This window comes from Meles meles, chromosome 10, assembly GCF_922984935.1.
Source record: "Meles meles chromosome 10, mMelMel3.1 paternal haplotype, whole genome shotgun sequence".
NCBI lineage: Eukaryota > Metazoa > Chordata > Mammalia > Carnivora > Mustelidae > Meles > Meles meles.
In genome coordinates, this window is record NC_060075.1 from 104,788,076 (window position 1) to 104,804,884 (window position 16,809).

General features: G+C 46.6%; 1 protein-coding gene across 4 annotated transcripts in view; it reads right to left on the reverse strand.

The window, feature by feature from the left end:
- Nucleotides 1-13,976, reverse strand: part of HECW1 (HECT, C2 and WW domain containing E3 ubiquitin protein ligase 1) — a 466,123-nt gene extending 452,147 nt beyond the window's left edge. For 2 of the 4 annotated variants that reach the window (XM_046021547.1, XM_046021544.1), the window contains exon 1: nucleotides 12,315-12,634. In XM_046021547.1, coding sequence (XP_045877503.1) covers nucleotides 12,315-12,437 — 123 coding nt within the window. In that variant the 5' untranslated portion in view covers nucleotides 12,438-12,634. Of the gene's footprint in view, nucleotides 1-12,314; nucleotides 12,635-13,744 lie in introns of those variants that run through there. The other 2 variants (XM_046021545.1, XM_046021546.1) reach the window with 2 other exon arrangements.
- Nucleotides 13,977-16,809: the final 2,833 nt, after the last annotated feature.

Here is a 16,809-nt window from a genome sequence, read left to right on the forward strand (position 1 = left end):
TTGTCTTTTCTCTAGCTTACTTTATTGTAAGAATACAGCATATAACACATATAATATACAGAATATGTGTTAATCAACCATGTTCATGGTAAGACCTCTGGTCAACAGTAGGCTGTTAGTGCTTACGTTTTTTGAAGAGTCAAAGTTATACTTGGATTTTCAATTGCATGTCGGATTGGCTCCCCTCACCCCCCACACTGTGCAAGGGCCAAATATATACGGATTCGCCCTGACAGCTTTGGTCCTTCTCCCATGGTGCACTGAGGCGGTAGGAAGCTCCCAGGTAGGAAGTCAAACCAGGTTACAGGGCAGCCTTACAGCTCATCATGGAGGGTGTCATGGAAGGTACAGCACCGTAGGCCTCTACCCAGCCTCCCAACAAAGTGCCCAGGGCCCCTGCTCAGTGGGACACTGGCACACGGATGCCTCACTGTTTTCAAGTAATTCTGAGTAACAGAAAATCCTTATTACTACTGAATCAAAAACTTCTGCCCACTAGTTCTCATTCTGGACTAAGAGCATGTCTCTCTGTCATATTTCCGATTTCAGCTACTTGAAGAAGCCATGCTCATGGTCCTTTCTTTCCATCCTAGAAATCCTCAAAGCACAGTTTTTCTAGAGCAAAAGTTGCAAATTAGAGGCTTACAGTTATGCAGTCTGGCCCACTGAGTACTGCCATATCATTAAATTGAGTGAGTGGAAAAAAAAATCTTAAAAAACTAAAATTCTCTTAAATATTCACTCTTGTTGTTTTCTTAGAAAAATCAGAACTAGCAACACGTTCCTACATGTCCGCAATTGGCTTGAAACTAAGTAGCAACCATCCCCTGCCAGCAGCTTTCCTTCTCTCCCAACCCTAAAACCCATTATTTGCCTGGACTCCAAGGATATACAAGCTTCCTGCCCAGACCCAAAGGAGCTAGCAAATGGTGCCACCAAGGGTCAAGCCAGGAGACCAGAAACAGCTTCTCATCCCAGGTCTCAAAAATGCAGAGGCCATGACCCTGGAGATGGCTGTCTCATTGTGGGGACCGTGAGAGGGTTAAGTGGGACATGGCTTAGGTGCCTTCCCTAGCCAGCATTCTATGAATCTATAAATGGCTTAGCTAATTTTCAAACCTCACTGAGCTCATTGCCTGAAAAATACCGGAAGTCATGAGTTCCACCTGCTAATGGCACTTGGAAAAAATAGATTTGAAAAATAAAATATCTGGATCCCTCAAAAGCCATCTGCAAATTCATACCAAGACGTGCTAAATGGAAAAACAAAGCCATTCACTCTGTCTCTGAAATGAAATTTCAAAGGCAAGCGTTCTTACAATCAAGAAAAAATTCCTGCCGCGAAGTTTAATGTTTTGATAAAAATAGTGCATCGTTTAGATGATTCAATTGAGACCAGTGAGTGCTTGAAACAGGGAGGGGTCAGGACCCCAGAATGACCTTCCTTTCCTTCTCTGGAAGTGTGACTCTTCTGACACCTAATTCCTACCCTCCCCCATTACTCTCACAGCTTGGTTTAGATGTGTTTTATTTATTTATTTATTTTTTTAAGATTTTATTTATTTATTTGACAGACAGAGAGCACAAGTAGGCAGAGAGGCAGGCAGAGAGGGAGAGAGGAGGAAGCAGGCTCCCTGCTGAGCAGAGAGCCCGATGTGGGGCTGGATCCCAGGACCCTGAGATCATGACCTGAGCCAAAGGCAGAGGCTTTAACCCACTAAGCCACCCAGGCGCCCCAGATGTGTTTTATTTCTCTTGCTATAACCCCTCAACTTTCTCTAAATAGCTGAAATGGTTCATTCAATACTTTCTCTAGAAGCTAAAAAATACCCTGGGTTAGCACGATAAATGCCATTTAACCCAGAGCAGGATGCAGACCTCTGGAGAGGAGAACCTGGCCATCCGTCCTCCTGCCTCCCTTCCCCACTCCCAGCAGTGGGAGGCCCCGCATTGAGTGCGGTCTCCATCCCAAGCCTCGTCCACTTGCTAACAATGTGCACCAAACCCAGCCATTCACCTCGCCTGGTCCTGGAAGCCTATGGGTCCTGAGCAGGTAGCCTGTCTGAGCTACAGAATATCCCTCGACACGGATGTTCACTGACATCTCTATAAAATATTTAGATAAAAAAGTACCTCCTGCTCCCGAAGATCCTCTAGATCATTGGGGAAAAATACCATTTGTCGCAAAGTTTTGAGTCATGAGGGAACAGGATTCTACAGCCCTGGGCTCTCAAGCAATGGACCTGAAGGTCCAGATCAAGGACAGAAGCATTCGATTTGGTAAAATTAAGTTTAACTGAAGAACAGCACAATGGTTTCTAAGTCCCTGACAAGGGTGATGTTCTGTGTAATGACCAAACAGTGAGGATATTCTCAGAAGCAAGATGGTGAACTTGAAGGCCTCACCTTCAGCTCTGTGAAGACAAGGACTCTGGCATATCCATTCACCAGGATAACCTAGGCCCCAGCCCATGGTCTGGTATATAACAGACGCTCCATTAGCTGTGTGGAAATAAAACAGTCACCCTTGGGGGCCTGGTTCAGTCAGTGGAATGTATGACTGTAAATCTCAGGGTTGTGAGTTCAAGCTCCATGGTGGGTATAAAGATTAATCAAAAATTAAAAATCTTCAAAAAAATTAAAAATCTTTTAAAAAATCACTCTTAAAAGACACAACTCTTTCAATTTGCTTTCTCAAAGGAAATGTTTCTCCACTGCAGGGATTTTATTCTGCTATATTTTTTGCCTTAAACTCAAGTAGATTTTTGTCTAGAGGTAAAAACCCAAACACAAACAAATACTTGCCATATAATGGAAACTCAAGAAATGTCTTCTAGGTGAATAAAACAATTGAAAATTACTTGAAAATAATTAATCAGAACTTTAAAAGTTTATATACAGTACTTATACATTTTATATATATTTCCATATTATCTGCACAAAGATATGTGTGCATACATACACACAATGCATTTTTATTTTGGTTTGTGATCCAATAGTCCCTAGGTCAAATTTTTCATTAGAATCTTAAAGCCTCTTCAGTGTATATATAGTGATATCTTTTCCTCTCTCCTGGGAAAAAAGCTGAAAATAGCAATTAGTGACTTTCAACTCTTTTCCCAAGGATGTCATACCAGGACATGAATGTATTACCAAGACAGATGCCTTTTACTTGCTTGCAAGAAAAGGATGGAGAATGTTTGCAAAGTTCTTGTGAGAGATATTTCATCAAAAATTGTGCTAGTGGGGCACCTGGGTGGCTCAGTGGGTTAAAGCCTCTGCTTTCGGCTCAGGTCATGATCCCAGGGTTCTGGGATCGAGCCCCGCATCGGGCTCTCTGCTCCGCGGAGAGCCTGTTTCCTCCTCTCTCTCTGCCTGTCTCCCTGCCTACTTGTGATTTCTGTCTGTCAAATAAATAAATAAAATCTTAAAAAAAAAATTGTGCTAGCTTGCTACTCAAAGTTATCATGAAGACAGAGAACAGCATTGCAATAAAATTCCCTGGTGAAATTTAACCGGATGACTTTATTGTGAATTGCTTATGCCATCAGAGTGGATTTAAGAAACACTGACTATCTCATTCTTTCAAGTAGACACCAGGTTTAAGCAAAGTCCACAGACACGGCCCACCAGAGACAAGGGGCCAGATCTGCTCAGGCATTTACAAAAATGAATGCACCACACAGGCAGAATGGTAACATATAAATGTTGCTTCCTATTGCCTGGGGTCTGAGTTCTTTGACATTCTGCAATTTCTTCTCTATTGCTTCTTTCAGAAGATCTAAAAGGTCAGGTTTCTTCTGAAGAAGGAAGTCACTCAGATATTGGTAAGAAAGTGACACTGTGAACCTCCCCTTGGGGGGTGGGGGGGCAGCGCCTGGGTGGCTCTGTGGTTAAGCGTCTGCCTTCAGCTCAGGTCATGATCCAGGGGTCCTCGGATGGAGCTCCACATCAGGCTCCCTGCTCAGCGGGAAGCCTGCTTTTCCCTCTCCCTCTCCCCCTGCTTGTGTTCCCTCTCTTGCTGTGTCTTTCTCTGTCAAATAAATAAATACAATCTTTTTTTAAAAAAAGTACCTTTGGGAAAAGTTAACAGGCACTCTTCTGTTCATGGCTGGGCAGGACAGCAGGGAGAAGACAGGTTCCATGTCTTATACTGCGTGATCTTGGGAAAGTCTCGCCTGTCCTCGGGCTTGCTCTTTTATATACAAGGATATTAAAAATTGAAGATATGGTCCAGCTATAAACTGCATTCAGCCTTTAAATAGTGAGTTCTGTTCCTGGGCGCTATTCTCGGCACTTAGGAAAATCGATGAAAAAGGCAGGATAGAAATTCTTGTCCTTGTGGAGTTCACCTCTTCCAAATTTCCACTTAGTGTTATGATATGCATTTCATGGACGCATACATTGTGCAGAAAGCCATTCTAGAAGCAATACAATACAGACTTTCTCAACTCAGATTGTTCCTTGGGGCACTCATTCATTTAACATTCAGAGACATATCTGCAATGGCATATACCAGGACAGGTATTTTCAGGATACTAAGATAAACATGACATGGTCCTTAACCTTGGGGAGCCCATCATTTAGTAAGGAGGCTGAAAGGCGGGAGAGTTAATAGTGCGCATACAGTGATCCCCATCACATAGGACGTTGGTGCAGGGAGAATCCTATTGACTGCAAAACTCAGGATGTAAGAGTTAAGCTAGATCTTAAAAATGGGTAAATTTATAGAGGGCTAGGGAAACTGAGATTAGAACACAGTGTAAGGAAGAAGCTACATAATTACAGGAAAATGCAAAGCATGTTTGGAGAAATGAAAAGAAGGCCCATTGGGCTGCAGAAGAAGTCAACGGGACATCCTGGGACATGGCTGGCTACCACCCACAGACCTGCAAGGCCAGTCTGGGGAATGGGCTCTTTCTTGTGTAGACTTTGGGGGCTCCTGATGGTTTTGAACACAGGAACGACATACGAGATGAAAAAAATCAGTGTGGACCAGAGAAGGCAGAGACTGGAGGGCAGAGAGTTTTATCTAGTCCTAACAACAACAAACAACTTATTCAAATTTGAGGACAATGGAGTGACCAAGGGCTACTTGGTCCCCCAGGGTGAGGAGGAAGCAAAGACAAGCTTTAACCCTGAGAGAATGCCAGCCTGGATAAGTAACACAGAGATTCAGTACCAACACAATACCCAGGCAGTAATGAAGAGCCCAACCCCTACCTTGTAGTGTGGGGGAAATCATTTATGGAAATCACTTATTGGAGGATCCAGAGACCTGAAAATACCGTCCAAACTCTAACCCCACAGATTATGAAAAGATTTTATTCTGTGAAGAGTGTGGCTACTCAACGGACAATGAGAAAATGCCCAACGTCACTCAGAAATACAAATCAAAACCATAAGGACACACCACCTCACACCAGTCAGAATGGCTAAAATCAAGAAATCAGGAGACAACAGGTGTTGGCGAGGATGCGGAGAAAGGGGAACCCTCCTACACTGTTGGTGGGAATGCAAGCTGGTGCAGCCACTCTGGAAAATAGCATGGAGGTTCCTCAAAAATTTGAAAATAGAGCTACCCTATGACCCAGCAATTGCACTACTGGGTATTTACCCCAAAGATTCAAATGTAGTGAACCAAAGGGGCACATGCACCCCAGTGTTTATAGCAGCAATGTCCACAATAGCCAAACTATGGAAATAGCCCAGATGTCTATCGACAGATGAATTGATAAAGAAGATGTTGTTCATATATACAGTGGAATGTTACTCAGCCATTAAAAAAGGATGAAATCTTACCATTTGCAACAATGTCGATGGAACTAGAGGGTGTTATGCTAAGCGAAATAAGTCAATCAGAGAAAGACAATTATCGTATGATTTTGCTCACACGTGGAATTTAAGAAACAAAACATAGGGGAAGGGATGGAAAAAATAAAATCAGACGAAATCAGAGAGGGAGACAAAGCATAAGAGACTCTTAACGCTAGGAAACAAACTAAGGGTTGCTGAAGGGGAAATGGGTGGGGGCACAGGGTAACTGGGTAATGGTCATTAAGGAGGGCACATGAGGTAATGAGCACTGAGTGTTATAAACAACTGAAAAATCACTGAACTCTGCCTCTGAAACTAATATACAGCATATGTTAATTAACTGAATTTACATGAAATTCAATTAAATTTAAAAAATAAAAGAGTGTGACTACTATATTCCAGGCACTGTTCCAGACACTGGGCAAATAAACAAGCCCCTGGTCTAAGGCATTTACAAGTTAGTATGTGAGACAGACAATGGACACATCAGGAAGTAAATACATCACAAATCGAGTGGTGCCAAGAAATGTGAAGAAAAAGAAAGCAGGGAGATGGAAGAGAAGGCAGTGTATTCCTGGGTGGTCAGGGAAAGCCTTTCTGAGGAAGTGATATGTCATTAACCGAGGGGCAAGCTTGCATGTACCTGGGAGAACCCTCCCCTCCCCCCGCACACACATCCCTTCCAGGTCCAGGGAACGGCATGGGAGACGAGAGTGTTAGTGGTTTAGTTAAGGAAGAATAGGAGGTTGGGGACATGGGCCCGGTACAGCAGGAGTGGGAACCCCAGTTATAAAGGGCCTGCTGGCCAAACGGGAAGTTTGGATTTCATTTTCAGAGGGATGGAACCATCGGAAGACTGTGGGCAAAGAAATAACAGAGATTTCTGACTGTTCCGTGTTGTATTTATGCTGCATGCCAACACCTAAAATAATGCCTGACACATAGCAGACATTGAGTCAATATTTGGTGAACGAATGAATGATCATTTGGGCTGCCGTACAGATAGCAGATTGCAGATGGGCAGGGCATGCAGGAGATTGGGTGGGCATCCGTGCAGAAGCTGAGAGATCATGGTGGCTGAGATAAGTCTGGTTATGCTGGCCAGAGGTGGTGAGAAGAAGGGACAGCCATTTGCAAAAAGCCAGATTAGAAGAGAGACAGAAGCCAGGGGATCAAAGGCATTCGGCCTGAGCAACAGAAGAACGGAGGTGTCCCTTTACACAGATGGAGAGCTCCGAAGGGAAGGCAGCTTTGAGGAGTGAAAATTGGGGTTTGTGTTTTGCACAGACAAATTTTAGATTGCATGGCATTCAGGGAGATGTCAGTGGTGGCATTCTAAGGTGAGCCGGGACCACTGAGATAGACTTGATGATCGTCGGCATGAAAGCTGTATTGAGACCAAAGGCAGAAATATAGGTAAGAAGAGATGTGAGAGCCAAGCCCTAGAGAAATCCATCACGTAGGGATAAAAAAGTCGGGGACCATCAAGAGAGCCTAACAAAAGAGATCCAGGGACACAGTAGGAAGCCAGGAGACTCTGGTGTCCTAGAAGCAAAGGGCTCAGGACAGAGAAAGCAGACCCCAGGGCATGCTCAGCGGCACTCAGGTGGGAGCTGGCCTGGTACTGGATAAGCAGACACTGCCTGTGATCATCATGGGGACAGCGGGAGGGAAGGGTGGGGCCAGAACTTGAATGGGTGCTCTGGGAGGAGGACGGAGAGGTGAAGCAGGAGCACACAGGGTGCGTCCAATGAACCCACAGTATTCTGGTCTCTGGCCACAAGGCCGGCTAGCATTTGTTTTATTTTCTTCAGAATTTGCGGATGTGTTAAACATCTTGTTAGCGTCAATTAAACATTACACAATAAAATATGCTTTCACAGGCTCACACAGGGGGACTAAAGGAAGCCAGCGTGGACAACTTTGTCCAGGTGCGTTCTGTAAGAGGGAACTGACCATCCGGGAGGGGCCTTGAGTATGGAGAGGCATCTGAAATGTCCCCTATCACAGCACGTTTCTGTGCCAACTGTTTGTTCCCATCAGCCCCTATACACACTGGTCCTTTGCCTTGTCAGGGACAGGGGTGACACTCAAAACTACTTTTTTTTAAAAAAATATTTTATTTATTTGACAGAGAGAAACCACAACTAGGCAGAGAGGCAGGCAGAGAGAGAGGAGGAAGCAGGCTCCCTGCAGAGCAGAAAGCCCCATGTGGGGCTCGATCCCAGGACCCTGGGATCATGACCTGAGCCGAAGGCAGAGGCTTTAACTCACCGAGCCACCCAGGCACCCCAAAACTACTTCTTTCTCAACTTCAGAAAGCTCATTTCCACAAAAATTACTTGGGCACAAAACAGAGGGGACAATTTTGTTAATTGAGTAGTCTTACATTTTGATGGTAAAAGGAATTAAGAATAACAGCACAGAAAAACAAGTCCTTTTAAGAGTAAAAACCTATCGATCACGTCTTGTGGTTTTCCAGCTGGTCAGTGTGTTGCAGGAGGGACCGTGATGGACGGCTGCTGTGGCTGCGGACAGCAAGCAAGCAAGGTCTAATGTGTCCAACCCTAGTCTCCCCTTAACCTGAACCTCTGAATTGCAGGACAGAGACTTCTGTTTCTCAAACTGCCATGACTTAAACCCCGAAAGCAAAAGCAGGGAACATGTGTGCAAGTTAAATGAGTGTCAGTTTAAGGACAAAGTGATTGAATCACAATCGCTGGCCATGGATGTGAATTCTGGTCTTCTTTTTTTCCTTTCCACACACATGATATTTCCCTGACATCTGTTCAATCCAAATAGATCTAGAAAGTGTGAAAGGGAAAATCTGCTCCACTAAATATATAAAAGGGACCCCGAGTGAAGTCTCCATGATGGTATTCGTCATTATGGGCACAGATGGCGTCCTTTTCCAGCACCCGCTACCCCAACAACACCAGCTTAAATTCCATACACTGAATTCTCCCCCAAATATTGCAAGGCAACAGATACTGGGTAACACCAGAAGAGCCTGTCTGTACACTACATCCTTATTTATCCATCCTCGTGTACATCAAGCTTCGGGCCAACAAATCAGGAAGAGCGTGGGTTCTCAACTAATAATGTGAACAGGGCACCTCTCCTGGTTGCTATGGGGAATTCAGATGTCGTTCTCTAGTGACCGGGGGGCTTAGTGGTCTTGGTGATACCTTACCCATAAGCAGTGACATTATTGTCATCGTGCACAGACTGCTTATCATTTTCCCTACAATGCCCATGTCACAGAACATGACAACCACTTACCAATAAATACCCACACATCCAAATATTATGGTATGGGACATATAAATCACCAACGTACTGCTTTGTTTCCTGAAGTGGTTTAAGGAGGCTTTAGGACAAATGCCCAGTAGTCAGAAAGTCCATGTTGATGTCCAACAAAATCATCAGATGAGCTGGTCTGCCTCTAAACCTCATTGTATCTTAACTTGAGAAGCAACGGTTATGAAGAAAATAGAGGGGCGCCTGGGAGGCTCAGTGGGTTAAGCCTCTGCCTTTGGCTGGGGTCATGATCCCAGAGTCCTGGGATTGAGCCCCCACATGGGGCTCCCTACTCAGCAGGGTGGCCTGCTTCCCTCACTCTCTCTGCCTGCCTCTGTGCCTACTTGTGATCTCTGCCTGTCAAATAAATAAATAAAATCTTTTAAAAAAAAGAAGTTCAAGAAGATAGAAAAGGTTAAGACAGATGGAAGATGGAGGTGCCCGCCTGCATCCAGTGGGACGGGCTAAGGGCGGAGCTACCAGCCCTGAATGTGTTATGGCTGAGGCGGGAGGTCAGCCGAACTCACGCAGGGGCAGAAACACAAAACAGTAAGTAAAAATAAGTAAATAAAAAGAACGAAGTGAGGGACCAGAAGGCAATGGGAACATTGTTAGATGAATCCCAGGGAACGCTTCTGACTGCCACGGTTACTCAGCTGTGAAACACGCTCCATGGTGAGAATAAAAACATTTTACTCTAGGTCCTGGAAACTTGACTATCAAACCAAAAGCTAACAGACATTTTATACAAAAGTTGGGGATCATCCACTTTTCTCCTCACTGGGAACAGAAATGCCACAGATCTTTTCCTTTCATATAGTAAACCTAATTTTACAAATAAGAAAGAACTGCGATAGCTACTTACCGACAATATTGTTAACACAGATAACCCAGAGGCTAGCACACATAGCCTTAAGTATTTCTAGTAGATATATTGCAAAGTTTCCTAATAGTAACCCGTCCTGCTTTTCAGGATGAAAAGGTAAGGAGGTCACCGGATGGAAGCAAGGGGTCCGTCTGTAAGTCACACCTGTTGGTGTAGAAATCCGACTGCGAGGAGACAGTCAGAGTGGGAGGGTGGCCCAGCAATGATGGTTGTCTCTGGTCTAGCTCCTGGCTCATTTCAGAGGTTAAATGTGATTCCAACAGAACAACTCTCTGCCAGGGGCATTCCCTAGATAAGTCCATCATCCGAGCAAGCTGTGGGTGTGGAACCAGTCTTAGAGAGGAAGTGGCAGAGGGGGGTTCACGCTCACCATCTAATTGTAGGCTGGAGTTCAGGGGCTGAATAAGTTCCCTTTTAAGGCCACAGCAAGACAGAACCGAGCAGCTATCAGATCAGTTTTATCAAAAGATAACCCAGGTTTTTCAAGTAAGAAAGAACCTAAGCAGGCAGTCTTGCAATCTCTGTGATTTCTCCCTGAGAGTGGGGGGAGCCTTTCTCTGGGGCAGCGTGAGAAAAGGCACGGATTTGAGTCCTGGCTCACCTGTTCCCTCAGAGACTTACATAACCCCTCCGATCTGCCCATCTGACTCACGAAGGGAAGAATTCCCACCTACCTCCTGCCTGAAAGAGTAGAGGGCATTGTTATGACCTGAAATGCACTCAGCCAACATTCCTGAGAACATACCCCTGTCCCGGGCAAAGTGCAATGTGCCAGAGAGATGAGAGATGAATGGAACAATGTCCTTGTCCTCAAAGTGCTCGCAGCACATTCAAGGGGCTGTGGTCCTTTCACACCTCCTGTAACTGCAGTATGATAAGAGCTGTCTCAGAGGTATGAAGGAGAAGGCTATGGAAACAGGAGAGGGGGTGCTTCATTGTGCCTGGCAGGTATCCTTAGTCCCAGATGTTATTATAATTGTAACTTTAAAACAAATGAGCACAGTACAGCGGAAAATCGAGTAGTTAAGCATAAATCGATGACCAAATACCTCAACCACTCCCAAACTGTAGAAATTACTACAAGCACATGAAAATGCTTTGCTTGCCTTAGCATAATTGTTGCCTCATTTCTATAATGAGCATCAGTGCTAGCAAGTTTTGTGAACAATACCAAATTCTGTCAGGGAAAGTAAGTCAGACGCTATTACCAATTGCCAATGAAACAGCCACTTAGAGTCTTTCATTAAAAACAAAAAAATCAGTCATTGGAAATACGCTATATTGTCCATTATTTACAAAAGATGAGACTGTAATAAAGAACTAATCCACAAACAAGGAGAAAATCTACCCTGTATTCTTCTAGGTACCCCAGGCCCTACCAAATCTTTTGCTCTAGGGAATAAAAGCAAATAAATTTGACCTGTTTGAGTCATTGGCTAATTTCATCTAGAGGAAAATGCAGATACCAGAGTTAAAACAAATTGCAAGGTGTTAAAACAAACCATAAAGTCTATAATCTGTCCCTTTGTTGTTTGCATAATTTGGGCTGTAATTATTGGCCTTGATAAACTAGGTAACTTTTCTTACTCCTCTACCATTATTACACAATACTAGAACTGCAAGGAGCCCCAGAAATCAGCCAGTCCAACTTCCTCACTTCACTGAGAAGGAGGGGAGATGGCAGAGGCTTGTCCTCCCATAATCACATCTGTCCTTTTAGTCCTCCCTGCATTGATAATCATATCTGATGCAGGCATCACAGAGACTAAAGCTTAAATGATCTTTTAAAAACACCCTTCTTTAAAAGCCAGAAGTGCAAAGGGAAGCCAATGACGGTACAGACACAAGTCACAGGCGCTGCAGTCTCTCTGTACTGATCCAGAATGTGCCAGCTCAGAATGCGGTCTCCCAACCGAGTCAATAATGTCACAATCGAAACAAACTTGGGCAATTCGCCTTCATGAAATAACTACCTGAGACAAAATGAACTGTCATTCCACAAGCTGCTAACCTGCCCTAGACTGGGACTCCAGAATTAGTCAGAACATGGTTTATTAAATGAAACACTCTAAAGTTCGATTTTCCTGTGGGTCGAGGAACTAAAATAGTGCTACCTTTTTTTTTTTTTTTTTCCAATGCCACATTCCAGAGGAGGCGCAAACAGGGAAGGGGCAGCAGGGAATTCTGCCACGCTCTTTTGCTCCAAATACGCACACACATTCATACACACAGGGTAGGCATTTGGACTCTAATCCCTTCTTAGTGGAAAACACACATTTTCAAAATGAATCCCCGATCTAGAACGAATTACCGTAATAGCCACAGCCGGCGCGAGTCCGCTGATGAGAAATGCAGATCTGGCCACCTGCTTTGAGACGCCTTGGACCGAGACACTGCCTGGGTCTTTAAAGTCTGGCCTTTTCAGGTAGGGCATCTGCCCTCCTAAATCGCGTTTAAATCCCAGGAAAAGAGAGAAGATGCCTCCCTTAGTCTTTGAACTAGGCTGCTCGTCCTGTTTCCATTTCTGCTGAATACAGCCTTGTTATCTTTTCAAAGAGAAAAAAAGAAAAACAAGGGGAGAATTGCACCACTGCAGATCCCAAGAGAAGTAAGCACAAAACTATAGCAACGTCAAATATCTTCAGCAACTAGGAAAATCCCCACATGCTATCTGGTGTCAGCTCAATGCAGACAGGGGCGCTCTGTGCCCGGAACCACAGGCAGCCGGGCATCTCCGCAGCCTGTGTCCCTGCCAGCTCCCCCCACGCGCTCAAATTGGGCAGGGAAGTTATGGTCTCTGTGTGCAAGACAGAGAGACAGACCACGCACGCACACTCCGCAAATCTGCCAAGTGGCCGAGACGTCAAAACGGCAGAGCGATCACAAGGCACTGGCGGAGCGGGGGATGGAGGGGCCACATTGCTCGAGCCCTCGGATTTTGCTGCATTGTCACGGCCCGGGAACGTAGCGGTAGAAGGAAGCGCACCTCCAGCTAAAAATGGACCGGGCGCATTTTCCCCAGTGGCTCCCTCCCTGCCTGCGTGCGGGTCGCAATACGGTAGGCGACGAGACGGGCCGCTCCCGCTAAAACTCAGGTGGCAGGCCCGGCTGAGCAGTGCAGCCGGCCGGGGACAGGGAGGCGCTGGAGCAGCACCCACACCGCGCATCTTCGCAGCCTGCCACCACCCAGGGGAGCACGGCCCCGACCTGCCCCGCGCCCCCTGCGAGAGCACTGGCAAGCTCGCGCGGGGCTGGGGACTCGCTCGGCTAGCCGCGGCATTGCATGGGACACAATTGTCTACCAGGGAACCCGAGGCAAAGCCCAAATTCGGAGCCTTGGTTCGCAAGGGGTGGGTGTGGGCTGGGAAGGGGGATTACGTAGGTCTCCCCGCCCCCTCCCCTGACACCTCCTCGCCGCTGGGAGGGCGCCGGGGGGCGGGGGAGGCGCCACCAACCCGCTTGGGGGCTTCTTTGTTTCTCTCCGTGCCCCGCAGGAGGGCCCGGTGTGCCTGCTGTACCCGAGCCGGGGTCGCCCCCCGGGATGCCCGCCCTGCCCGGGCGGCGGCACGTCCCACGCTGACAATTGAACCTCGCGGGAGAAGCGAGAGGGTGGGGAGGAGGGTGGATCCCGGGCCCTGGGGAGGGAGGGCGCTGCCGGGGCCTCGGGAGCGGCGGGGAAGCCGCCCAGAGAAGGGCGGGGGAAGGGGCGGCAGGCAGAGTCCCCGCAAGGAGCTCGCTTACCTTGGCAGCCCCGGCCTGGGCACAGATCATGCTCCAGTCAGCGCGCAGGTTAGAGCCGGGGGGCGCACGTGCCCTGCATGGCGCGCCGGGCACCTGCCGGGGGACCGGGGCGCCCACCCGCTCTCGCAGCGCTCTGGGGGCTCGCGGCGAGCGGCAGCCGCCGCCAGGGCCACGGCGAGAGGCGCGCGCTGCTCCGGAGTGTACGCGCGAGGACTGGGCCGGCTCGGTCAGAGACGCACCGTATTCGGGCAGCCACAACGGCGCCTGATGCGCGGTAACGCAGCACACTTCATCGCTTTATCCTCCCGCCCGCATCCCCTCCCTCCCTGCCTGCTCCTCTGTGGGTACCAGACTTCCCGAACCAACCACAAGCCGGGCTTGCTCTCATTAGCGCTGCCCCGCCCTGCAGCCTCCGCGCACCCCCCCCCCCCCGCCCCCGCCGTAAATATATATTGATTCTTGTTACCGCCGGCCCCATCCTTCCTACACCCAGCAGGCATACTGGGCATATCCAGCACCAGCCCCGGCCCACTGGCCCTTTTGTGTCCGAACAAACAGTATGTTCAGAAAGGATCTGGTAGAGACACCCTAGCAGGTACCCGATGACAAGTGTTCTTGGCCTCTGTCTTACACACTTTCCCCACCTACCCTATACACAGTTATGAACACTCACACATGTCTGGGCACCGTCCTGTGTCTGCGCCGCAAAAACACAAAACAAGCACTGTAATTACAAATGCAAAGGGTGAAAATACTACCCCCCCACCCCTCCACACCGCCCCCCCAATCTATTGTTGGACAAGACTAGCTTTCAAACAGGGTTTCATATTAAACAGCATGCAGTATCAGGATGCTAGAACTGGAAGGAAGCAAAGAATAAATCCCTTCTTGCACAGCCAACCAAGATGCATAGAGAACCGAAATGTTAGTCTCTGTTGGCTGCTGGCTGCTCCGTGTACGTGAATCTATGTGCGTTTGGTTGGGATCTGGCCTGATGTATTCACATAAGATGCAGTGGTTTTGAGCACGTGCTCTCCATCGTCTGTAATCCCAGGAACGGCATTCTTCAGAATGCTTATTTATTTATTCCGATTCTCCTGCCCAGCATCTCCTAAGTGAGACATTTTACACACCTGGAGAAATCTTTCCCACACCCCAAGCTCAGTCTTCCTCTAGAATAAATAAAGGGAGGCCCTGACTCCAGAACTCCTCACTCCTCATTGAAGTCAGTGCACAGACTTCTCTAGACCAAGTCTTCTCCCCCAACCCTGTAAGATAGGATGTTTCTCAGTGACTCTCCCTTCACTGACCCGTCTTGACTTCTCTCTCACAACCAGAAGTTTTCAGAAGTGGAAGACTTGGAAAACCACAATGAAGAAAATTCTTTACTTCAATTAATGGTCAAGAGGTTCACCTCTTTATTTTCAGGGATGTAGCATCAACCTGGCTCAGAGACACTTTTCTGTTCTGTCTGTCACGGAGATAACTGGACAAGTCAACATCTTTCGTAAGGTTTTTGAAGCAACAATCCTAAAAGTGTGCTTTATTTTCCTCTGGGGAGTTTCCTTTTTTATACTGAAGGCAAAAGATAAGAAAGCAGAAGTACACCAACTTTCACCTTTTGACACATGGCGTAGATAATTCTTTATGAAGCTGCTTCTCCACGTTGGAGGCAATGGCAGCACACACACTCACACACTTGTCCCCTGTATTCTCCACACTCACATCGTCATGTGAGTCATGCAGTCTGGGCAACAGCATCTTGTTTCACAGAGAAGAAAACCAAGGCGACATGGGTTCTCCAGTGGCTTTAAGGACTCATGGCCAGCAGAAGACTCAAGTCTAGAATTAACTGGCTTTGGCTTCCTGAGCCTTAAAGCGAGGCATATTGGGTGGAGAAATAAAAAGATTTTGTCATCAATTTTAAAGCCATCCACTTGTGAATCACATTTATGAAGCTTCTAATATACTCCAAACAGTGTTGTAAGTACCATAAAATCAAGTCCCAGTCCTAGTGCCCCCAAGAGCACTAACCTTACATAAGAGGGCTAAGAAGATGAAGCATATGCAAACACTGGGTGTTATCACGATAATGATGTCACCTTGTATTTCCAACTTTTGTAACTCAGGGAGGGACTGGCAGGCATGCTCCTCTCAGGCCACATGCAGATAAAGACAGACAAACAGCATCCTTTGTTAGCAGCACCTACAGTGCTGAGAAAGCTAGTAACTTGAACTAACCAACGGATCACACTTAGGAACAGACCTCCATCATGATGGCAGAAGAGGAAGTCTGTTTTTGTTTTTGTTTTTGTTTTTTAGACTTTATTTATTTATTTGCCAAAAAAGGGAGAGAGAACAAGCAGGGGAAGCTGTAGGCAGAGAAAGGACCAGGCTCCCCGATGAGAAGGAGCCTGATGCAGGACTCAATCCCAGGACCCTGTGATCATGACCTGAGCTAAAGGCAGCCAGTTAACTGCCTGAGCCACCCAGGAGACCCAGAAGTCAACGTCTTATAGTGAAGTACCAAGCAGCTGAAACTGTGTGCATGGTGTCATGTCTGACATTGTCTCCATAAGACCAATGTACCCATGATACAAAATTATCATTTGAGGACACCTAAGGCTAAGGATAGTAATTCAGAGGCCAGGGTCTCCAATTTTGGTCAGCTGAACAAGCTACCTAGAGAAACCAGGCCTTCCTCTTATGAAGGAAAAAGGATTTTAATTAGCAAATGACTAGGGATTGACAGACTATCTTGGCAGCTATGAGAAACTTAGGGGATTTGGGATCAAGGGTGGGTCAAACAGAGACAGAGGTTACATGAAGGAGCATAGAACTTTTCTTATATGAATTTATCTACCCATTCAACTATATTTTTAATGTTCTAATTTCTGGGGATATAACCTTGAAGAAGACGAGTCTGACTTCATGGAGATCAGAGTTAAGAGGACTAAAACCTCTGATTAAAGAAGTGAACACTCTGTATTTGATAGATGAGGTGATAGGTAAAACGGAAGGCCCGTCATACAAGGGCCACAAATTCAGACCCAGATGTGGGGAGT